This window comes from Nasonia vitripennis, chromosome 2 (assembly GCF_009193385.2).
Source record: "Nasonia vitripennis strain AsymCx chromosome 2, Nvit_psr_1.1, whole genome shotgun sequence".
In the NCBI taxonomy this organism is placed as follows: Eukaryota; Metazoa; Arthropoda; class Insecta; order Hymenoptera; family Pteromalidae; genus Nasonia; species Nasonia vitripennis.
Window position 1 is genome coordinate 14,312,540 of NC_045758.1, and position 23,908 is coordinate 14,336,447.

Genomic DNA, 23,908 nt, shown 5'->3' on the forward strand with positions numbered 1-23,908 from the left:
ATATATTTACATTACATTTTTTGCATTTACATGATCTTGCGTGGTAACATACTTTTTCATTAAATATCTTGAATTTCAACTTTGTGTATATATATTTTTGTTTTATATTGTATATAATATCTTTTTTATTAATAATAATAGGCTTTATTTGCTTAGAACTATTAAAACAAAATTATTATGCGATATCTGGTGTTAGTTATTAAATAGATATTTGCGACGAATTATTTTGGTTTTCAAATTATTTACTCTGTGGGTACATTGTGTGTGTGTGTGTGTGTGTGTATATATATATATACACACCCACACACACATACTTTATAATGTTAAATATAATAAATAAAAATAAATTGCGTTATGATTTATCAAGTTAAACAATTGTATAATTAAAAGCTTTAAATGAGCATTAAATGTGTGATGAAGACTTTTATAAATGTAAAACTAGGCATTTATAGATTTTAACAACAATGTTCCAAAAAGTATTTCCAAAGATGGAAATACGTTTGTTAATATAATACTATTATTCGAATATCTTTAACGACAATAATGATTTACTACAGTTGTCTTGGATTCTTAATAAAAATCTAATCAGTTTCTATCAAGAAAATGCGGCTAGCCTCTTTAAATTGTAAGCATTTCAGATTACTTATGGTTAATTAGAGAACATTTGTATAATAGGTATTAAATACAACATAATATTTTTTTGCAAAAAACTAGTAGTCTCTCTGCTTATAGCTCTTCACAAACATAAATAAAAATATAATCATTCAATGATTAATCACAAGATCTCAAAAGTTCTATTGTATATATTAATATAAATTGGACGAACTCACGAGAATTACCAGTCTGTTTAATTTTACAGTTTACACAGTATTATCCTTGTTTGTTATCGCCGTCATAATTTCCTTCTGTTTTTATTTTATTTTTTTATTCGATTTCTGCCATTTTCTGCTTTACACTTATTATTCTTGTAATTTCCTCGAACTGCTGGTTTTCGTGCTGTTTCAAAAACAATAAAATTTGAGTATTCGTTCTAGTATATCGTTCAATCATGATTACAATCATCTAAGAAAAGGATTATATGTTTGCAAAATATATTATTGACATAATTTCGATGTGCTTTCGATGGCTACTATAATAAAGACGACAAAATTCGCTACTATCACGACGTACCTAATTAATCAACTGGCTCTCTATAAGAACCCTTTTACTCGCCAAGTAAGCGATCGGAAACGTGCAGGCAGACACTAGTTGTGACCTATTGACAATAAAACTGTGATATTTTTAAAACTACTCTAAATTGAATATTTTTGCGTTTCAGGTCGAGCAATATCTTACTCGCACGCCAAAACACCTCACTGCTTTTTGCGTTCGATAGCAAAATTAGATTCATTTAAATATTTATCAAGTTCAGCAAGTATTGAGATTTTATAATGATCGTTGAATAAAAGTAATTCATTCAAGCAGCTGAAAATCTTTCGTTTATATATAGCGTATTTTAATAGTTATCAAAAATAAACTTACAATGCACAGCAGTATGCCATTCTTTGACATGTATTTTGTGTTACCTGTACACATTTTTAAATTCATTTTTTTACAAAATTAATACCTCAATTTATAAAACAATGTTCAGCATTTCTTTAAATATACCCTGTTCATGGTACAAACGCGCTCCGTCTGAATCGTATACAATTTCTAATCAATAGATTTTGAACTTGGTGTATTGCGATTTGTATAATACAAAATAGAATAGTTTTATATCCCCTGCCTGAGACTCTGAATACAGCACAATATGTAAAAACTATTCATAAAGGTTTTTGTATAATGATTCTAAATCTAAAAACTTTTGGTATAGATAAAGATCGGCCCTATGTATGTACACGAAAACACGGACATAGTTGCATTGAGTTTGTCATTTTTAATAATAAAAATTGCTAAATATGTATTTGTACAATTTGTACATACATCGCAATACACATCATATTAACTGAATATCATACTATGTAGCGCGGTGAAGAGATAATTTTTGCCCGCAAAAAGGAACCTCTTGCCCGCGATGCACACAGTGTATTTTTTAGTAACTCAATGACGTCCGATTGGCTTTACTGAACGAATGAGTATAGTTGATTCTTTAGGCACAAGTAAGATATAACTGTATACATAATACGTATTAAGGTAATCTAATATAGTTTATATATATTAAACAAGACGCTGAGATTAGTAACTACATAATATGCTCGTTACTTAATTAATACGCGAATTATGCTTTTTCACGGAACTTTTCACTAGAATCAGTTTGGTATCTTTTAGACTAGAAAAAAAAGCTATTACAGATGATACTTAAATCATCAACTTGTCGTTATAAAACAAGACATTAAAACTAATCATACATTTTCAGTGACTAGAAAGAATTGAATAATCGAATACACGAGTAAGCCCATGCATGTAGACAAAATAAAATTATAAATATAGCTGACGAGCGTAAGTACGCAGCTATAGGAAAACTGTATTATTTCTGAGTATCTAGTTTTTGTCAGAACTTGTGAGTAAGTTTGTCGACTTGTTCATCAGTCGAGGGAAATTTCCAAAGTCGTCTGTCATGTGAGAAACTCTTGGTGGTATTGTAAGTAATTTTGGATTCTAAAAGCTCCGTTTGGAGTCTGATCGGACTGGAGGTTCTCGTGACGGGTGCTGTTCTACTCCCTGTAATGTGCACGCTGCGAACTGGAATCTTGCTCAATCCGTGATTGTGATTGACATCCAGTGTCGAAAAACGTCGAATAGTTTGGCCAGCAAAAGTTGGATCATAATCGGCAACCTCCACGCTATGTCGTTGAAATTTTAATTTCGACTCTTTGCAATCTAAATGGTGTTTCTTCAGATCGGTTGCACTTTGCTGTTTATCCATCAGCATAAAATTTGGCTTTGTTTTCTTATTTTCCAGTATCGGATTTCCCTGATCCAATGAATCGTAAACAAAACGAGATTTATTGTTCTGGTCGTGCTTATTCATTGCTGAGAGACTAGTTGACGTTGAAGAAGGCGCTGATAATGTTGATAAGGACGATGATGAAGACGAAGGTGGTGCTGATGATGGCGTCGTGGTACTGACGTGATCATAGTCCGTAGAAAATCTTTTCGTTGAGTTAAATCCAAAGGCTAATCTTTTCTCGAAGGCTGAACCGTATTGTCGTGTCTTCTCCATATCGCTCATCTTTTTGCTTCTATAAATGATGTCTTGGAGGTTTGGTATTTTCAAAGTGCTTTGACTAGTACTGATCTGCGATGGGATTCTAATTCCAGCATCCACCATGAATTCTTCATCGACTAATGTCGATGGCAACTCCGGCATCGAATTAAAACTCCAATATGGATTGTAGTTGGATTGGTAACTACCATATTCTGGCTTTTTATATTTGCTTGCAAAACTCGAACGTGTCTGCATAAGGTCTTGCAGTATATCGTGTTTATCATTGCGCGCATTAGTCAATAACGAAACTTTCGCTAGTTCAGGAATTCTACAGTCGTGTTTTGAATGGGTTAAGTTGGTCGTCTTTAAACTGCTAGAATCGCTCAAACAAGAACAATACGATGAATCGGATCTATAATTCTGCGTTTTAATAATTCTGTCAGCCAAGTCGTAACAACTACACTTTACTGCATGAGCTGAATATTCTTTGCTGGGATTGTAGCTAGGATTAGAACAAGTCAAATTTGCACTATGAGAAGACGATGATTCTCGTTCCCACGGTTCGGTATATCGCTGACTCTTGGATTCAATTCTTGACCAGTTTAAGCTAAAGCTATCAGCAGAAGTACTAGAAGCATACCCCAGCGTGTTATTATATTAATATTATTTCTTTTAATAAACATGCGTTCATAAGAAAAATGACTATTTTTAAATAGTAGAAACTTCGTTAAAGTATCAAAAAAGTTATATGTAATTACCTTGCTTTTGAAGTGTCTGGTCCAAGTTGTGCCCCTGATGAGCTCTCTGTAAAATTCGTGATATTCTTTAAATGTATGTATACAACGAGACGCAAGTCGCATAAATGAAATTACTACATACTTACGTCTGATCATTGGAGGTTTTGACAGAATAGAAGACTTGGAAGAACCATTGTTTTTCAGTGTTTTGCCTTTGATAGTTGATTTGGATGATGTATCTGGTCCAGCTGGAGGAGATTGGCTTTTAGGAGTTGGAATTTTCAAAGAATTCGGTTTTTTTATGAGGTTGCCGAGATTTATATGTGTTTTTCCAGTAGACATAGCTTCCAATTTTTTCTCTTCTTCATATTTTTTCATATCTTCAGAATCATATTTGCTGTGTTTCGTAGGGGTCTGAAAAATTATAAGTATTTTTTCAAATCTTTTACGCTCCTACAATTTTTCAAAAAATTTCAACTTACCGGTTGACTATCAACTCGAACCTCGATACTTTCCATCTGACGATTAGCTTCAATTAGCGCAGCTGTTACATCTCTATCTTTTTCGTTATTCATTAAACTACGTATATTTGTTTCTAGAGTAGACAGTAATCTTTTATCAGCCGGAAGTCGAAGACAAGACTTGATTGTAGGAACGAGAGTAATAACTTTTAATCTGACGTTTGCAACAGAATCTTCCGATAAACTTAATAATGTGGAGCAAAAGTGATCTTTGAAATACATGGAAGAGAATATCGACATGCACTCGATCATCATACGAATAAACACCATTCGAACGTAACAATTGGAATTGCGTGCCAAGTCGGTGCAAATTTGATTTCTTATTTCTGTTTTCTGTTGAGGTTTCAAGTTATATCGTAGGAAAATAAGTAAAGTTCTGCCTGCAGCTAAACGAACTGGTAACGGTCTCTGTAAGTCATACAACGCAAATATTTTAAATTTATTATATATTATTTATAATTGCAAATCAATTTACATGTTTTAAAATATAATCCTTACCGAATTGAGGACTCTACATACAACAATAGGTACCAAATATGTATATATGAAGTCACTAGGAAAACATTTTGGTAGTACTTCTAGTTGATTCAACATTAATGCTGCTAGTCTCCAATTATTTGTTGATGATATTTCAGATTCACATTTCATGAGTGCTCTACCCAAGTCTATTGTATACGATTCCTGTCAATATTAAACATGGACAAAATATGTAAAACAACATTTGCAATAAAATATTTTTCATTTATCACAAACAAGTTATTTACCGTGTTTTGATCCACACCAATCAACTTATTATGTAACAAATGTTCAATAATCTCTGATATTTGAGGAATCAATGCTTGTAAAACCTCTTCATTGTCATCCTTCAATAGTCTTATTAATTCAGCCTTAATTAAAAAGCTTTTTGATCCCAAAACTTTTATGACCTAGGTAAATTACATAAAATTGTTTATAATGCCATTTAAATATAGATTTGAACACAGTAACACAACTATTCAAACTGTAATACCTCACAAAAGTTGCAAGCTATATTTCTTCGTACCATACAGTATGAATCATTAGCCAAAGTTTGAAATGTAGAAATCATTGAATCAACTCCTTCTGAACTAGATGAAGCAAAAAATAACATTGCAGGCATATTGGATGCGCAATTTTGTCGGCACTCTAAAGCCCTATCACTTAATTGCGTATTACTAGTTGTCTGAAAAGAAGTCAAAGTATTTTTATTAGAAAAATACTAATGAATTCGTTGATGAAATTAAAATAACTTACAATAAAAGTAAAATCTTTTTTTGACTCGTCTATATTTGTAAGGGTACCCAATTGAGCAAGCTGTATAAAATATTTGACGAACCATGTTTTTTCTGTTGGTGATATGAAGGCTACAAGTAAACACATAAATTGAATTATACTTTGATGTGCATGAAATATCCGAAAATAAATACTAAAATTCTTACACTCAGAAGTTTGTGCAATTTTACCAAATTCTTGAGCAATAATGCATACAAGATTGTCTTCTGTTTTAATTGCGTTTTCGCACGTTATTTTTATAAGAGGAAGAATAATATCTTTTATTGTATCTAGAAGAAATTAAATTGTTAGTTTGTCCTATTGGTACAATTTTTCAAGATCATCTTTTATTTTCAAACCTGGTTGGAGATGAGGTAATAAATGACCTATTGTCTGCACAGCAGCTTGTCTCACGTTACTTTCTTCATCATCAGCTAATTCTATGAGAAACGGGAGAAATTTCATAAGATCACCAGCCAAGCCTTCAGCAATATAGCGCAATTGTGAACAAATGCATGCTCGCACATCGTTGTTAATGTCTCTGCATAATAACTGCACTGTTGGTAAAACATCTTTTTTGACCCTGTTATACAAAGATTAAGTCATCACTTGCAAGCAAAAAAAGCTTGGAAAACAAAACAGAAAAATATATACATCTTAAAATATTCATAACTTACGAATCTGCATCTAATCGAGTTGCTATTTTTCCCATAAGCCGGCAGCATATTATTCTAGAATTTGGTGGTTGTGATATTTGGCCCTCATTCACAGCAATCGGTAAAATCTATCATTTTTGAAAAGAGAATAATTAAGAAAAGTGTCATGAATCAAGGTGTCATTATAAAATACGATACTTGCTTCACGTTTCACAATATCTGCAGGCAGTAGTTCGATGACTTCAAGTATGGTCTCCAGCCATGCATGAGAAATGACTGGAAATATACGTTATTAAATAAAATGAATGTGCATGTATATGCAGGTAAAGGTACAACTCGTGATCATTATCATTGTTACCAGGCTCTCTGTTCTCAAGTGAATTGAGAATGCTTTGCAGAAAAACTTGAGTAAAAGTTGAGTGGCTAACAAGTCGCTGCTCCAGAATCTGTTTGAAAATAACAGAAGCCGCCATGTGAAATTCGGCGGATGCTGTTGGTAAAGACTGCTGTATCTTTGGCACAACCCTTGTAATGCAAGAATGCGCATCTTGGGCTAAAAGCTGTGGTAGAGTCTCGATTACACTGAGCTTCTGAATGTCATCCCCTTTCCTATAGATTGTTGAATAAATGAATAAAAATAAAAGCGTTAGAAAAAGTTAAAGGATATAAATTCACAATCATAAATAACTATAATCAGGAATAATAGCTCATCCCTAATGTATTTTAGATTGCTGCAAATTATTCTATGGCACTACACAGCCAAAAGTCGTAATTATCTAGACGTGACATGCCCTATTTATATATATATATATATATATATATATATACGTCATTGATCAGACTTTTTTCTCGCACGTATATAGGTACCGTACTTACGATTTAGCGTCGAAGGTATCTCGAACGCTGGACGACTCAAGTTGTGGCTGCCACATTTCGAGGCAGCTGCAACATCTTAAATTATTGACCTGTTGTTGAAGACGAAATCTAGCGCAACTGCGGATGGGTTATATAGCGACGAGCGAAATCAAGCAAAAAAAGGAAGACAATGTACTTGATGCGCGAGTGAAAACTGCGGTGCACACCGTGGGTAGTTCATACCTATGGCTGCAAAATCTGCAGCTCTTTCTCTCCCTCTTTCTCTCAACCCCGCTCTATATACAGCGGTGTTGATGCTCCTCTATATGTATATACCTATAAGCCGCACATATGACATATGAGTCTGATAAAACATATCGATATTCATTGCCCCCTCCACCCTCAACTTTGCTACCACTTTGCGCATGCCCGATGGACTGTGCATATATATATATATACACATTAGGGGTGGTTTGTGCAGAGCTATATATATAGTAGATTACGTCTATTGCATTATATATATATCGAATCGCGCGAAGAACGCGTGCAGAATCGAGATCAAGCGCTTTTTTTAAATAAAAAAAAAGCTAGTGACAAGATCAAAGACTATTTAATTAGGTTATCCTAAATGCTATTATTTTTATATATTACTGGAAATACCTACAGAATCTTCTATTTATTGTTATTGAATAATTATTAAATAAAATGGTAGTAATTTGAAATTCTAAAACTATATAGAAAGGATTCTAAAAACTACATACGTAAAAATGTGAATCTCTCTGTCGATTGGTTTTTCTTCTAAAAACTTATCAAGCGTGTGCCTCTTCAATTCTTCTTCTGTCTAAAAAGTAGCGTTAAATTCGTTTACATAATTATCATATTCTAATCGAGTCCTATCATATGAATCGTATATTTCAGGTTTACCTTCAAACTCCGGAAAGACAGCCTGTCTAATTCAAGGTTTGCAAACTCTTCCTTGTAAAACATCATTATACTAATCTATTAAAGCAAACTATACTTGAAAATTTTCTATGCGTATAAGTAGTACGATTATAGCGCGCGTAAGTAAACGCGCTACCAGCCGTCGCGAAAAAACTCGCGATACTTGTTTGTTTAGCATTTTGATACATTTATAGTAGTGTAGGTTATTTTCTTCATATAAATTTGCATTAAAGAAAAAAAGAATATATTAACAATAACATCTTCAACTACCCTAAATTAGAGAAAGGCAATAAACGGATAGGACATGCTTTTGTGTTTTTAAGGTAAAAGTATATTAAACAGAGGAGGTCATATATAAAATACGAAATATATTTATATTCTCATAATAATGACATAATTTAAGTAGTAATAGATATTTTTGCGTAGAATAACAATGTGTATTTATGATAATACAAACTTCAACGATATAAAAGATACTATTTACAAAGATTTTAAAAATTAATAATTTATTCATACATCTTATGCTAATAAGTATATAATAATCCTGTATGGTTCAAAATCGCACTTGCTTGAAAGAAAAAGAAAAACCAAAGAGAAAACGAAATGTTACTTACATAATATATAGACTGAAATAATAATTATAAACGTTTATATTAAAGATTGGATTAGAATGCATAAACCGATGCATCTCATGGTTTATATTATTTATCATAATATATAATATAATGTACAAACAAACATATTTGAGTTATTCGAGTAAACTAAACTAATCGAGAGCAATAAATCATCTCTCTAGACACTGTCTTGTTTGATGCTTGTCAATCTTATAATATACACGCTTTTTTATACAATGGCATACACCTTATATGCCTTACATGTGATATCTATGAGTAAGAAAAGTGAAGGAAGTAAAAGTGTGTGAGTCAACAAATCGGAAGAGAATTTATCTCTTTTGTCGGTATTTTTATAGCGATTTCGAGAAAGTTATTGTTTCAAGACAATGGAAGCACTCTGATCACTGTGTATCTTGCTTAGTCATAAAAACTTCATCATTAAAAAATAGAGGGTCTATACGTACGTCTTTTACAATTAAAGTAACACACACAACATTTCATAGTAATGATTCAACTTGTTTGTAAAAATCTTGTTATTAAACTAGGGCATTTTTTAAAGAATATGATATATATTATATATTAACGCTAGAAAAAGATATTAAAGAAAACAAAAGGCGCAAAAAAACTCTTGTAATATAGTCCAAGTTGACGTCGTATTTTAATGCCTTTTTTGCCTTACGAGCCTATTGACTTGCGACTAGGTATAACATGGGTCAGTTAAAAATAAGCAGGCTGTGCGTAGTAGGCTTTTTATATTTTTAGTCTCTATCTCTCTCTTGTATCGTTTTAATTGACAGCTCTTGTCCAAGTTGACTTGTCAGACATAGCTCTCGTCATCGAGAATAGACCTTGCGTAACCCAAATGCCTTGAATTGACAATACTTGCGCGAGGCTGAGGAGGGGGTCGATAGGGAGGCGGTGGCGGTAGCGATCTTGACCGACCTGCTAGTTTGTGCCTATCCTCCAGGTTCATGTGCACAGGCGGCAAGTGCCTTAATCGTGGCGGAAGTGGAGGCGGCGGCGGCGTACTCGACCAAGTTCTATCGTTAGAATCCCGGTCTTCTTCTTCCTCGTCATCCAAATCTTCCTCCAGTCCATCTTCTGTTTCCTCCTCATCTTCCTCATCCCTGCCTTCTTCTTCTTCGTCGTCGTAAACATCTATCGTTTCCGCTTGTTTGAACTGATAGATATCGTTCTTATCTCGGGAACTGAAGATACTGTTGACGGTTTCTCGATTACCGTAAATGTTGTTTTCGGATTTGTCGAACTCGTAGCACTCGCTTGGGCTTTGCCTGTTTAAGAATATTTCGCTTCGGACTTTGTTCAATTCCGTCGAATGATAGTTTCGGTTTTGTATAATAGGCGAAACACGATTCACATACTGCTCCGACTTGACTTTCTTGAATCCGCTGTTAAAGCACTCTTTTTTAAAGTCACCTTTGTCAAGAGACAGATTCAAATCACTGGGGCGCTGTTCAGTTTTGTGCACGCGACTTGTATCATCCGATTGCGACAAAACGTGATCTTTAGGTACATTGATCTTCGAAGATATGTATATTGCCTCTTTGCGATTTTCCATTTGCGGCTCCCGCAGTATATCTTGCCGATGACATTCTCGCAAATAAACTTTTTTGCTAGTGAACTGTTCTTTTGGTTGCAGTTGTTGCCGCTGTTGATGATGTTGCTGCTGTTGGTGCTGCTGGTGTTGAGGAGATTGCTGCGGCTCGTGTTCGTCAAGCTTTGTTCTGGGAGTTCGTTTCAGCTGAGCCCTTATCCAGTCTTGCCGTTGGAAATTAGGATTTGGATAGACATGTTCTAGTGCGTTTTGCAAGAGGTTACCGGAAGTGCATCTCTCTTCCCACTGATGGTTGTAGAGGCGAATGTATGTCTTGGTGTGGTTCGACTTTTCGTCTTTCGTTATGGATTTATCGAAAGTGCTCGATGAAGTGTTGACCGTAGAATCTTCAGAACTGACTGGGGATTCGGGAACGAAAAGTTGACAATCTGATAGAGTAAGGCCCGAGTCCCTGGATAGAGACATGTGATCTTTGCGGGGAGGCTCGGTCATGTCTAGACTATCTAGGGAAAGTCTGCCTGCTGAAAGGACACGAAACGAACGAATAGATTAGTAAATAGATTGCAAGCATCGTATACCTTGGCGAAAGCGATATTTGAAAACTCACAGTGAAGACTGTCGGTGCTCTCTTCAGCTCCGCTGTCGCTGCGCTCTTCGCCAAAAAGATGAACGACGCCTTCGCCGAACAGAGTCTCGCAGTGACGAATAAGCGTTTCCGTGAGGGCCGGAATCGCTCGGCTTTGATTGACTGAAGGATTCGGAGACCAAAGTAAGCTCGGGCCGCAGCACACGCCAAGATTGCTAGCGCACATTAGGTTGTGCTTCGATCGCCTAGCGATATGATGAAGCACGCAGACTAGGTGCGATAGTAAGTTGTAGTTGGCTTTTGGAAGCCGCTCTAGAATACTGGAATAGAAATCGAGAGGATCAAGCAATGCCAGGAAATAGCCAAGACCGCCGAGTGGAGATAATACGATACCTTTTGATGGTCTGTATGGGATTGGCCGAGTCGAGACTAGCCATCCAGAGCGGGAAGAGGTGCGAGGTCAGAAGCGGATCAGGCAACGACCTGAAAAAGTCCTTGAGCAGAGCAGCCACGGCGATAATGGGAGCATCTTCTAGACAGCTGGTGTCGGGGGCGCTGGACTCGATCTGGTCTCGAAGCTCCCGGACGATTCTCACGTTGGCGGACTTGCGGAAAATGCCTTGGGTGAAAGGACCCTTGGCGAAGAGCTGCTGCAGCATGACCAGGACCGGTTTGGGCAGTCCGTTCTCGTCGAGCCTCGAGAGATTGACGCCGAATACGCTCGGGCTGAGAGAGAGCGACCTGCGCAGCAATCCGCTAATCTTGCTGGACTTGTTCTTTTTGGCGGTGGCCGTGGCAGCGGCGGCCGCTGTCCTCGGCGACTTGTGGGTAGGCCTGAGGATAAAGTGGCACGTGTCATGGCCACTCTTGTTGCAGTGCTCGAGGTCGAAGCCTTCCTCGAGGGAGAGCTTGTGCCTGAGGTTCGAGAGCTTGATGGCGAAGGGCCTCTCGTGGCCGATGAGCGGGTAGGGGGCCTCCTCCAGGCACGTCCTCGCCCAGAGCTGAAGCGGGCCAGGCTGGAGTTGCAGGTCCAGCAACCTCCTCGACAGATTCACGCAGGCTGCCGCCGTCGTCTCGGCGCTCACCGACACCTTCTTGCACTGGATGGACACAGAGCACACACGGATGACGCTCATTAATCATGCATACGCGACATACATTTCGAGTAATGAGCTGCTCGTACAAGGCGTCTCGGCACTTACGTATTCCACGTTGCTCTCGCTGTCGTTGTAGACTATCTGGATACTCGTCTCCGCTGGCTCCTTGAGGCTCTCTTGGCGTACGAGCTCGCTGAGCCTGCCCCACCAGAGATCTCGGGCCGCCGCAGTCCTGCGATGATTGAAACGGAGGTTCGCGTTAGAATTTGGAAAAGCCAGCCGAGTGGGCGCAAACGAGAGAGCCGATACGAATTCAACTTACATGAAGCTCACGACGACGTTGCTCGTCGGCCAGCCGAGGACGAAGCTCGTCTCCGGCGACTTGTTCGTCTCGGCGACCTCGTCGATGTGGTTGGCCGTGAGCCACAGCTCGCTTATTCTCACGGACTGTTTGAGCTTGAAGGTGCCGCCGCCGTTTCGCGGCTTGGCCACGAGCAGCAGGTCGGAGAAGAGGAAGAGGTGCCTCTCCTGGGACTGCATTCCCTTAAGAAAAAGTGCGAGAAATTCGAGACGGATGAATAAGCGGACTTGGTCGAGGAGAAGCGTCAGGGCTTGCGCGTAGAAAATTACCGTCGTGAACTGGACCGGGGTCTCGAGGAGGAAAGCTCTGCTGGCCGCTTTCGGAGCCGAGGGTCTGGGCTGCTGTCTGCTGGAGTTGCCGTTGCCGGGGCCCGAGTTGTTCCTCTTCCGGAGCACGTTCTTGGCTTTCTGAAAATCGATTCGAAACTTGAGCTCCCGGCCACTCTACAGAGAGAAAGACTCGCATACCGTGGTGAGAACGTGCTGCTCGTGGAGCCGCAGATTGTCGTTGGGAAAGAGCTCCTGAATCCGGTGCAGATCGCCCTCGAGCTGCACCCGCCCGGCGAAGCTGGCGTTTCCATGTTCACGCGGCTCCTGTCCCAGGTATCTCTCGTAGTCGGCGAGCCTCTGGACCTGCGACGATATCGCAAAAGTTCCCACGTCAATATCGCATATATGCGCGCGCTCTCGGCTACTCTTTATACGCGGTAGTAGCGTAGCTTGCGAGAGAGAGAGAGAGAGAGAGAGACGGACGGACCGGTTATCGTCATCGGCACTTCAGCACTCGTTTTCACGTTCTATTTCTTGCCGGTTGCCGATGGCGATCCCTTTTTCCACTTTCACCTGCTCGCCTGCACGACGAGCACATTTTCAAGCTCTCCTCTCTCGCCGCGGACACTTTATGAATCGCGCGCTGCACGCGAGAGCAGCTACTTTCGCAATCGTGCGAAAAGCGATTGTCATATTTTCAGCGAGAGCGCCTTCTTGAGTGAATGGGATAGATCGCGCGCGTCGGGTCCGTGGTTTATATGGGAGTTTGCCGCCGCCGGCGTACACGGAGTACACTGTGTGTGTGCGTGTGTGTGTGTGCGCGTGATGTCGGTGAAAGGACGATTGGAAGGGAGCTCTTATTTATCGGATTCTTAGATCTGCGCGCGCGAGAGCAAGAGGCATTTGCAATGCGCGCGGAAAAATGCTTACAGGTGCACACCTTATAAATTTCCTTTCCGCGCCTGCGCTGCTGCGACTGCGACGAGAGGGAGAGAGAGAGAGGGAGAGAGAGCTGCAGCGCCGCGCTTTTACTACACCGAGCACGCACTTGCTACCTGTATATGCGCCCGCATGCGTCTCATGTTAACGATTTTTTTTAATGCGGGGTGATGATCTTGTATACGTACATTTTTACTGATGATATTAATGGCGATGATATGGTTCGATTAAGATAGTAATTATGGTTGGAATAATTTTTTTCAAAATGAACTCCCCACGAGCCTCTCTGGATTTCCCTCGCTTATATTATCGCGCTTACACTGCGCGCGCCGGAGGGAGCTCTATTCTTGGCAGCGCAGAAGAATAAAACAGGGCACGATTGTGTATTACAACTGTCAACTATCGCTCGTGCTCGGCGTTCCAAGCTCTCTCTCTCTCTCTCTCTCTCTCTCTCTCTCTCTCTCTCGCGATATATGCCGGACGCGATTCATTCAACGAGCATTATAATATCCGTGCAGGAGCTGCGTATCAATCAACGATGGGCCAAACGTGTACACACGTATGACGACACATCGAATATGCATTATATTTTCTCTCTCTCGGCTTATATATATACGCCGACACAATAGGCTCGTAAGCGTGTAGTTGGAGTGATTTCACAGTAGCCTCGTACATACCTACACAACTGGTATATCGACAAAGAAGCGACTCGCGCGATGATCATCCCAGAAGATCGAAAAAGAACAGCATCACGGAAGCTCTATACGTCTATTTATGAGCAATGCATATTTAAGCCGACCGGTCAATGCCCAGCCCAGTTTTCGAAATAGCTTCCACAACGGGTATCCATATAGTCGTATTAAACGCAGGCAGCATCTGGAGCTTGAGCGATACATTCCTCCTTTACGTCTATACGCGACGCGAGAAATGTATTAGGAGTAAATTTTGTTTTTCGGGCCAGTCATCGCGGCTCCAAATGAAAACGATTAAAACGCATATATAATTGACTCATGGTAGATCGAAAGACGCCTCACGTGCAAGATCTCGATGCACCGCCGAGGTTCTATTTTGGAACGACGCACGCCGCGAGGCTCGGATGAATATAGCCGAGCGGTAGACGTTGCGGAGATTCAAAGGCTGGCTCATGAGAGAGAAGGAGGAACGCCCGATTCGGCTAGACGCTCCAGTTCTGCTGTGCGAGAAATAGTTGTTTTGGTCTCTGCGACTCGGTGATCGACAAGTGGAGACAATAATTTATCATTGCTTTATTCGTTGCGATTGTACGCAAGCCAGAAATAAACCGCGTTACACTGCTTGTTATTAGTAACGAGCTCTACAAACAGACAGCGTTTATTTGAATCAATCGCTCCGATCCCCTACCGACTCAGTGTGTATGTGTGAACGATAGCGTCAAGAGCTAACTAGGGGTTAAATTTAAAAAGCCCGCTAATCTTGGGTATATTCGAGTTGCCAGTCACTTTCCAGTTTGTCTACACAAATACGCCACGCTAGTTAACACGAGAGAGCGAGAGAGAGAGAGGGAATGCACACAATGCTCCTCCCGTATATAGCGTGCATTTTCTCATCATCATCATCGCCAGCGTCATTGTTTCCCTCCGAGAATAGCTTTCCAAATCGTACAGCTAAATCCGGAGCCGAGAGAGAGAGAGATAAGCAGCGAACAGATGGTGTGGCATACAGCCATGGCATAAGAATGCGCTGATGACTTGTTATAGACCGAGAGCGAGAGAGAGAGAGAGAGAGATCCTCTGCTGCAGCAGCAGGAAATATGGGGGAGGAGCGGCTGGACGACGGGTCCACGCTGCTATTCTTTTTCTCTCTCTCTCTCTCTCTCTCTCGTCCCCTCTCCTCTCCCATATAGCTCGCTATACTCGCCGGGCTCTTCTCTCTTTCGAAATTCCAATACGCCGAATATTCAAGATTTTGATAGTATACGCGCGCTCCAAACGAGTTTCCAGAGAACCAGCCTCCGTACGCGTAACCACTACGCAGTTATCTATACCTGTAGTACACACACACACACACACACACACACAAGCCGGCGCGCAGCGATTCGTTAAATTCAATGGAATGAAATAGTTGTAAAGAGCCGCGCGCGAATTACGCAAGACGTCGCTCGTCACAGCGCAATGAGCAGAGGACGTATGTACATACATACGTGCGGAGAGCTCATGCCTGTGTGCAGCGGTGCAGTTACGTATTAGATGCTATATTCCGTGCTCCTGCACGTAACGCACCGTATTCCGCCTACGAGTTGCGCGAGGAGGCTTTTTTTCCACGAGAGTTATTCCAGAGAGACGTTGAAACCGTATTAATAATAAGAGAGCGAGAGAGACGAGAATGGGAGCCGCAGAGGCACATAGAGAGGCGATGCGTCATATACGTGTTTTTTCCAACTCCCGATGATCGGCGGTGGCTCTTGGCTCTGCTGGAACCCTCCTGCAGCATATTTTTTTCTAGGCTGATGCTCCACAGACCCAATGGAATTCCTCCTCTCTCGCGCGCCTCGTCCCAAATCGAGCTCTTTAATGCGAGTCAAGGTTTGTTGTGGCGATATTTTCGTTACGCGCGCTGCAGGTGCGTGTGTGTGTGTGTGTGCGTGTGTGTGTGTGCGGTGCCGATTTGCCGGTGCGCTGCCCAAGCATAACTATCTGGTTTTGCCTATAATACGCGAGCGCGAGTCTATAGACAGCGATATATGTACACTCGTACCTACGCGGTTCCTGTCTCTCCCTATACTGTCGCTGCTTTAACCTCTCGCTCTCCTACTACACAGCATCGGTATGCATATTCATTAACCGCGAGAGCAGAGTATAGCCGTAGCAGCTATTGCCAAAGAGAACGAAAGACGCGGAGATAACTGCAGATAGAACATTCCGATGGACAACGCGCGCGTCTGTGCTGGAGAGAAGAGAACCAACGACGACGACGACGACGACGACGACGACGACGAGGCTTTGCGCCTCTGCGCACCTGATGCAAGTATATAAGTACGACGCAGTGCGCGCGCGGAATACAATTAGTTAATGCGATATATTCCAGCAATCGGATCAGCCGCGCGAGAGCTCGGGCTGCAAGATGGCCGCGTCGTAGTCGCTCTGTGTTTTTTTCCTCTCCTCTCTTTCTTCTCTATACGTATAATAGAGGGGCTATAGAAGAGAGAGGATTACTCTCTGCGCCGAGCTCTGGGAAGTTGGCGAGTTAGTTGGCTTAGGGTTGAGAGCAGCGGAAATAAAAAAGACGTAAGGAAGAAAGGAAGGAAGAACGCCAGGAATTGCTCTGTCGGTCAGTCCCTTTTTTTTTCTCCCTCGCGTGCCAGCAGCTCTCTTCGTAACGTATGCGCGAGATAACCAAGACAACAATACGATTTTCTGGAATATGTTGCATGCTTTAAGAGAGAGAGAGAGAGAGAGAGAGAACACTTAAGCTTTCTGCGAGCTATGCGAGCGAAAGGTTTTACGATAGCAGCTCTATGCTAGTAGCTTCCACGCCGACAGAGAGTAGAGAGAGAGAGAGAGAGAGAGAGAGAGAGAGAGAGAGAGGCTGCAGAGACAGAAACAAAGAAGCAATTATTGGCAAAAAAAGGAGAAGCAAATACAAGCAGAAAAGAAGGATAGGTGTGTGTAGGTATAGAGCGCGAGAACTGCAAAAAGGACTTGCGCTATCTCTCACTGTGCTTGGCAGTATAAACGGAGAGGAGCTGCGGCTTTGATAGCGTGAATTTTGCAGATGCTCGCGGTGGTATAAGTTGGAAAAAGAATCGAATGTGTATCGATGTAGCTGGCTTTTTTCGTTTTTCGAGATCGTATTATCGGTGTTTGACCATCCTTCAAAACGGACGCAGATGCAGCGATTCCTGCGGTGCAAAGCGCGCGATGCCTGAATGACGTCGTTCATTAGTATGGGAATTAAAAAGCGATCGATCGAACAATGGATTTTTTGAGGAATGTGTATCGCGCGTGTAATTAATAAAGTGAGTCATCTGTAGATTATTGTCATCTGGGCGTTTGACCCAGTTCTTGGGTACTCGAGGAACGATAGTCGAGTATTTTATTTTAAAAGTTATAGATACGTTAACAGTCGTTCAAATGATACTTTAACGAACTAAGGACGAGAGAGAGAGAGATAATTTCTCGATGCGAGAAGGACACCACACGCTTTTTAAACGTCCCAGCTTTTACATTCGTGTTTACGAGTGGATATGAGAAAATTGAAATAACCCAATTTAATGGAACGCTTCCTTCCAACAATTAAAGAGCCATCAAGACACTCGGAAATAAGAGAAGGAGAGCCACGAGCAGGATGCATTTATACACAAATGTTAAAAACGCAAGTAACCGTACAGCAGGGGATAAAACAAATAAAAGGCATCCGCAGGAGAGGCGGAGAAAAATGTCGAGGAACAGCAAGAGAGAGAGAGAGAGAGAGAGAGAGAGAGAGCCAAGTCGCGCATACACTTCATTCCTCTCCTGCAGCACCTTCCGAAAGCAAGTCAAATGCGGCAGCATATGCAATTGCAAGACAGAAACTTCACTACGTATAATTATTCCTGCACACGAAGGCCAACCTGAGCGTTATAAGCCAAGTGCGCATAGTTTTGCTCGATCCGTGCAGCAGCAGCGAGCGCGCGAGTCTAAAATGAAGAGCAAGTGGAGGGGGAAAAGGGTACGAAGGGTGGGGGCGAGCGCCGAGCGCGAGGCGGACGTGGAGGGGAGAGAAGTTGGACCTGTTTCTCGATTATACCGGTCTTTGCGAAATGCCACAGGATTCCAGCAGTCTACGATTGATTTTCAAGCCGAGCTAAAAGAAATCCAAAAGATGGATTAGAATATACATATATAGACGAGGAGTAAATTCCCTCCGCGCGACCATAAGCGCTCTCTCGTACCGCCGTCACGTTCGGATTTTATTTTCGCGCGCTCGCGGAAAAGAATATTTTATAATATCTCGCGATATTACGCACGAGACGATCGTATCGTATGTACATACAAATTGGGTGCGCGTAGCTCTCTCTCTCTCTCTCTCTCTCTCTCTCTCTCTCTCTCTCTCTCTCTCTCTGTTCCTTGTTTACCGCGGCAAAAAGTGTCCGTCGTATCTCATATTGGTATATCCACTCGGCGCGATTCGAAAAAATCTCCAAGTAAGGCACTTCAAGATCGACTTCTTGTTGCACTTGAACTAGAAGCTATTTTTTTCCTTTTCAAGTGCCTATACCTATACATGCGCGAGTCGACTGTATGGAGAATGTGTGCGCTGCTATAAGGAAGACGGTAAAAAATATAACATGAGCTTGACCACGGAGATAAAAATTCCTACATCATTTGGATGCACCAGCTTGTTTTGGAGAAGACGATCCGCTTGAAAAGACAGAGGGATCGATTTCGAACAAGCTCCTACGCGGCTTGTCTCTGCAGAATCAATTTCCTTTTTTTTTTTTTTTAAAAAAAGATTCTATTACGAAGAAAATCGTTAGGCATCTAATGCGCATTGACAGAATTTCCCTCGTCACATGCGTCGATCGTTATCTGCGCGCCGAACGTCGGAAAACATCTTCTGTCCCCTCTGTTTTTCCAATCCTTATATAAATCTTCTGACACGCAACAATGAGTCAGAATCGGGAATCTTGGACACTCCCAGAATGCTGTGCGTTTTTTTTTTCAACACACGAGTTTTTTCCACTCTCGTTATTTTTCAACGCGTTTAACCATGCACATACAGATACACACGCGAGTGTGCTCAATCGACACGTCTACTCTCCCGCCGAGTTGAAAAGTACTGCGCATAACGGAAACGATTTTGTAATTAAATTCCTCATTTTGCTCTGTCTCTCGCCAACGAGAGTGTATGAGTCATTTTTATACGATATTTTCCTGTTTTCAGTCTAGACGTTGCCCTTTTTGCGCTATTACACTATAGAACGCGATGTATCCGTTTCAGATGCAACCGCAGTACCATATCAGCAAGTCATATCATCTAAGTAGTCGCGTGCAAGTGTTTCAATAGACTCATTCATGTGAACTCGAGGATCGATAAAAAAAACGTAATCCGCGAGTACTCAAAGCTACTTATATAGATACTACCGAAAAATACAAGTGCTGCTATATTTTTGAGAGTGTAAACATAAAACGCGCGAGCTTACCGCGATATATTGACTCGCGAATTACCAGTTCAAATATTGAACTAATAAAATCCTCAGCGAACGTGCACACACATGTAGTATCCCGCGCACTGACAAAATATTTGTCCTTACTTTTCGTGAGAATTCAATGCCCGAGAGCACACGCGTACACGTGTAATTATACCCACTACGCGAGCTCGGAGCCATTCACTGTACAGTGAGAGAGAGAGAGAGAGAGGGTAAAATAACGATGCCCGAAAATGTTTTGTCGTAGCCCAAGTATATACACCAAAAAGATTACTGCTCGCATTATACAGACGCGCGCGCTTATACTCTCTCTCTATGTCTCTCGCTCTGGCTCTTGATGGAGGCTCAACTGTTTTCCCCGAATGAACAGCGCGCCAAGAGCACAGCGCAGAGAGAGAGAGAGAGAGAGAGAGAGAGAGAGAGAGAGAGAGAGAGAGAGCGCGAATTACCATAAATTATTTAGTGTCGCTGAACTCTTCAAAGCCGCGCCTTGTGTCGTGTCTCGGTTCGCTGCATCATTTTACAGTCGCATTTCCACTTCTCTTGATGTACGCGTACTACACGCAGCATACGCGCGCATATGAGCCATCCGCGCGTACAGAAGAAAGAAAAAAAATGCGCGAACGCGATGCAGGGTTTCACATATTTTTAGCGGCCGATTTCTACTATTTATTAGGTAACCGCCTCTCCGATGAATCATTTAAATCTGGTATGGATTTTTTTTCGCAAAGCAGGATGCTGTGTGTGATGTCGGTATTTTGTTATTCAACTTCCTGGAAGAAAAATTATTATCGGATACGGTATAACCCGCATATAACGTATTTCTATTTGTCGATTGACGGCGAGAGGATATTAGAAAGATTTTAATAGCCGAGAGTGCATAATATATTACGCTGATGTGTTGGATAGTGTAGTAACATTTTAGCTCTAACATATATGCATGCGAAATTCAAGATACTTTCTCCCGTGTGCGATTTTCTCGATATTTCAATACGCGCGGCGGCTTATATTGGTAATCGCTTAGTCAACGGCTCTTTTTATGCTACTTCGTCTCCCCTGCTTTCTCGCAGTTTCCTCTTTTTTCAAACTCGATTAATCTCTATTTCAATAATCTATTCGCGCTGTGTATTTTACAGCGTCATTATATGCACGCATAATACTAAAAGCGTATGTGGATATCATATAACGCGAGCTGCAAACCGTTACGAATAAAGAGTCGAGTAAAATTTGACAATCAATTTATTCATTCGTAAAACGCCGAGAGAAACGATACGCGCACATACCCGTTTTTAAAATGACGAGAAACCCCGCGCGTTTTCTCTATACTCAAGTATCCCGTTTGTTGATCAGGCTAGAATTAAAAACATTTCACGGATAATAAAGGCTTGGTTCAATCAAAATAGTAAAAAAAATCCGCGTGTATTTTTAACCCCGCGTGAGAAAACGCTTTCTCCGCGCGAGGCAGCACATTACTCGGTCTTTGAAAACGGCCAAGTACCAATTTTACCGCCGCGCACTTGGAGGCATTTCTATACTTTCGAACGCGAATCCGATCAATCGAGGCGAGCTATACAGGAGTGGTATAAGCTGCGGACTATGCAAGTATACATTCCAAATGCGCAAAACGTCGCGACTAAACAATCGCTTCGAAATTCCACTATTCGTTCCAAGAAATCGATACTCGGCCATGAGTGTTTAGCGTGGCAATATTGACTCTGTGCGCGCGTCTGACGGAATCGGCCGAGAGGTGCAAGGGGTGACCTTGAAATTATTCTCCTGAAATCCACACGCCGGAGCTATCGTATTTCCGCGCGCGCGAGTATCACGGATCGTATCTCGATTTTAACCCCGATTCGTCACTTTTCCGGCGGATTTTTTTCTCTACACATAATCGATAGCGGCTATAAAAGCCTCGCGCGTCCAATCTAATCTAAAAGCAAGACGTTTCGCAAACCTATCGCCCGCGTTTCTGTAAACAGCCTTGGGAGGATCGTGTAATGTAATCGTGTAACCTCAACCCGGTATATCTGAGGCCGCGCGAGTCCAGTAACCTCCTTGGTCTCAACATCGCAGTCTACGCAGGAGAGGTGTGAACAGATTAAAATTGCGTCAAAACACGGGCGATGTGTCAATCGTCGCCTTCCGACGAGCCCGGATTATCTCGGAGAGATAAGACTCTCCTGAGAGAGCGTATGCGCGCAGAGCCTCGATCAGCAGGAGGAGATTAGGTATACGACTGGGCCCTTTGAAAAATCCGATTTCCCCTTGGGCCTTGTGTACGCGCGCGCCAAGCGCTTTTAAATGGCCAACACAAGTAAGTCGCGTCGAGCGTAGGTGCGAGCAACAGGTCACGGGGGGTCGATGTCGCGCCAGCGCGGCAACGTTTTTTTTTTCTTCTCTCAAACTCTCTTTTCGAGCGCGTCTCGCGCGCGCGCAGGTTATAACGTAATATATTAGTACGTTATAACTAGATTGTGAACTTGATTCAAGTGCAGGCTACCGGGCGATTCCCGCGCGCGCGCGCGCGCAATTATACGATGAACCGGTAAGCTCGACTGATAGTTGAACTTTTTCCCATAAACAGTAGTTGTTACATTGCAATTTCACAGAGCCGTGCGTGGCACACACACACACACACGCACGCACGCACGGGCGTTATATTATAGACGATGTATGGATAATGGAGTTGCAGAGTGTGTAGGCATGGGTGAGCACGCGAGTATGCGTGTGTATGGGAGGGGAGGAGAGAACTTAACGGTCGCCCGTTTTTCGCTCCTAGATGCAAGCAGATACAGTACAGCGCGGAATACGTATATGCTTCTAGGCAATGTAACAAGCCTCGATTCAACAGGTAGCGCCGAGAGTGCAGTCCTTGCGCAGACTGCAGGAGAGCAGCGCGGCGCATGGAAAACGCGAGAGACTAATTACGATGCAAATGAGAGAGGTATGCGCGCGCGCGCCTCAGTGTAATTGACATATACAACGTGAAAAAGAAGCGGGAAAAAGTGGGCGTACCTCCTTGATGCCGTCGAGTCTGCCGAGACTTTTGGTTCCCCTCAGCGGTGGAAAGGCCGCGTCCGGCCATGAGCCGCCGCTGCCGCCGAGTTGCTGCTGCGGCTCGCCGACGGCGGAGAGAAAATGCAAGCCTCGAGCCCTGCTCTTGCTTTTACGCTTGTCGAGCAGGTGCTTGGCCCTGGACTTTCTCGCCGGAATGCCGCCACCGCCGCCAGCGCTCGGCTGATGTCCCTCGTCCTCCGGCTCGCTTTGCACTTCCCAGCGCGAGGGAGACTTGAAGCGCCGGCTCCTCGAGCTCATCGGCGATGTCACCGGTGAAGTCAATCGCTGCACTATGCTCCCGAACATGGTCATTCCTCAACACATGCTACTCTGCTCTCCGCGCCAAGCTGCTCCTGCTGCTGCACGCAGCTCTCTCTCCCTCTCGTTCTCTTCTCTCTCTCTCTCTCTCTCTCCCGCTTGCGTCGAGTCGCTCACTCACTGCTGCTGCTGCTGCTGCTGCTGCTTCATCCTTGCTACTGTTCACTCGCGTTGCTGCTGCTCTCTCGAGTGAGTCAGGGAAAAATGACACGTTCGCGCGACTACTACTACTACTACCACTCGCACTTATGGGCTGCAGCTCCGCGCAAAAACTCAACTCGCGAAACTGGATACAGGATAGGACGTAAGTACGCGTAGCAGAGTCGAAAGGACGTATACCCCGGAGTGCGTACGTGCTGGAGAGGAGTGTAGGTCATGGAGAAGAGCTCACGACCATGTCGCACGCAGCAGCCCGGACGAACAAAGGCTGCAGCGAGATAACGAGGCGTTCCCGTGAACGACGCCGACGCTCCTGCATATCACTCTCTCTCTCTCTCTCTCTCTTTCTCGTCGTATTATTTCGAATTTCGAATCGGCTATATCGTGTGCACCTATAGGTAGATATATATATATATATATCACTCGCTCTCTCTCGCGCGCGCGCGCACAGGTGTGGCGGCTGCGCACACCGTGTGCCTGTATAGACACCTCGCTATATCTCTCCCCTGCTACGGGCGCAGCGAAACTGGCGCGGCTCGGCATCTGCTGAACCTGCTGCGCCTGCCGCGCAGCACGGA

General features: G+C 42.6%; 2 protein-coding genes across 6 annotated transcripts; both read right to left on the reverse strand.

Moving 5' to 3' along the window:
• Window positions 1-582: 582 nt before the first annotated feature.
• On the reverse strand, window positions 583-8,336 carry LOC100118501 (serine/threonine-protein phosphatase 4 regulatory subunit 4). 2 transcript variants are annotated; one of them, XM_008203858.3, is made up of 15 exons: window positions 8,171-8,336; window positions 8,008-8,087; window positions 6,750-7,000; window positions 6,594-6,667; window positions 6,413-6,519; window positions 6,095-6,318; window positions 5,903-6,025; window positions 5,718-5,827; window positions 5,455-5,646; window positions 5,210-5,371; window positions 4,944-5,126; window positions 4,407-4,853; window positions 4,071-4,338; window positions 3,946-3,991; window positions 583-3,815 (listed from the first exon to the last, which is right to left on the reverse strand). In XM_008203858.3, exons 1-15 carry the CDS (start codon window positions 8,234-8,236, stop codon window positions 2,531-2,533), a joined length of 3,618 nt encoding a protein of 1,205 aa, XP_008202080.1. In that variant the 5' UTR covers window positions 8,237-8,336; the 3' UTR covers window positions 583-2,530. The 2 variants fall into 2 exon arrangements, with proteins under 2 accessions (XP_008202080.1, XP_031778902.1); XM_031923042.1 differs by lacking the exons at window positions 8,008-8,087; window positions 8,171-8,336 and adding an exon at window positions 7,268-7,595.
• A 208-nt stretch (window positions 8,337-8,544) lies between these two features.
• LOC100118539 (rho GTPase-activating protein 20) lies at window positions 8,545-23,860 on the reverse strand. 4 transcript variants are annotated; one of them, XM_032597626.1, is made up of 8 exons: window positions 22,812-23,860; window positions 12,890-13,054; window positions 12,692-12,829; window positions 12,384-12,595; window positions 12,167-12,293; window positions 11,358-12,064; window positions 10,986-11,284; window positions 8,545-10,896 (listed from the first exon to the last, which is right to left on the reverse strand). In XM_032597626.1, the coding sequence occupies exons 1-8, from the start codon at window positions 23,163-23,165 to the stop codon at window positions 9,620-9,622; spliced, it is 3,279 nt and encodes a 1,092-aa protein (XP_032453517.1). In that variant the 5' UTR covers window positions 23,166-23,860; the 3' UTR covers window positions 8,545-9,619. The 4 variants fall into 4 exon arrangements, with proteins under 4 accessions (XP_032453517.1, XP_031778905.1, XP_031778904.1 ...); XM_031923045.2 differs by having other exon boundaries at window positions 8,545-10,899; window positions 22,812-23,859; XM_031923044.2 differs by having other exon boundaries at window positions 12,384-12,604; window positions 22,812-23,859.
• Between the last annotated feature and the right edge of the window lie 48 nt (window positions 23,861-23,908).

Excerpts from the sequence above, each read along its gene's own strand:
- LOC100118501 (XM_008203858.3), bottom strand. The coding sequence starts at position 8,236 with ATGATGTTTTACAAGGAAGAGTTTGCAAACCTTGAATTAGACAGGCTG. Across the intron at positions 6,520-6,593 it reads CAGATATTGTGAAACGTGAA|ATTTTACCGATTGCTGTGAA; the intron begins GCAAGTATCGTA and ends CAAAAATGATAG. Across the intron at positions 5,828-5,902 it reads AATTGCACAAACTTCTGAGT|CCTTCATATCACCAACAGAA; the intron begins GTAAGAATTTTA and ends GTTTACTTGTAG.
- LOC100118539 (XM_031923043.2), bottom strand. The coding sequence starts at position 23,165 with ATGACCATGTTCGGGAGCATAGTGCAGCGATTGACTTCACCGGTGACA. Across the intron at positions 11,285-11,357 it reads CCCATACAGACCATCAAAAG|TATTCTAGAGCGGCTTCCAA; the intron begins GTATCGTATTAT and ends TTTCTATTCCAG. Across the intron at positions 10,900-10,985 it reads GAGCACCGACAGTCTTCACT|CAGGCAGACTTTCCCTAGAT; the intron begins GTGAGTTTTCAA and ends GTGTCCTTTCAG.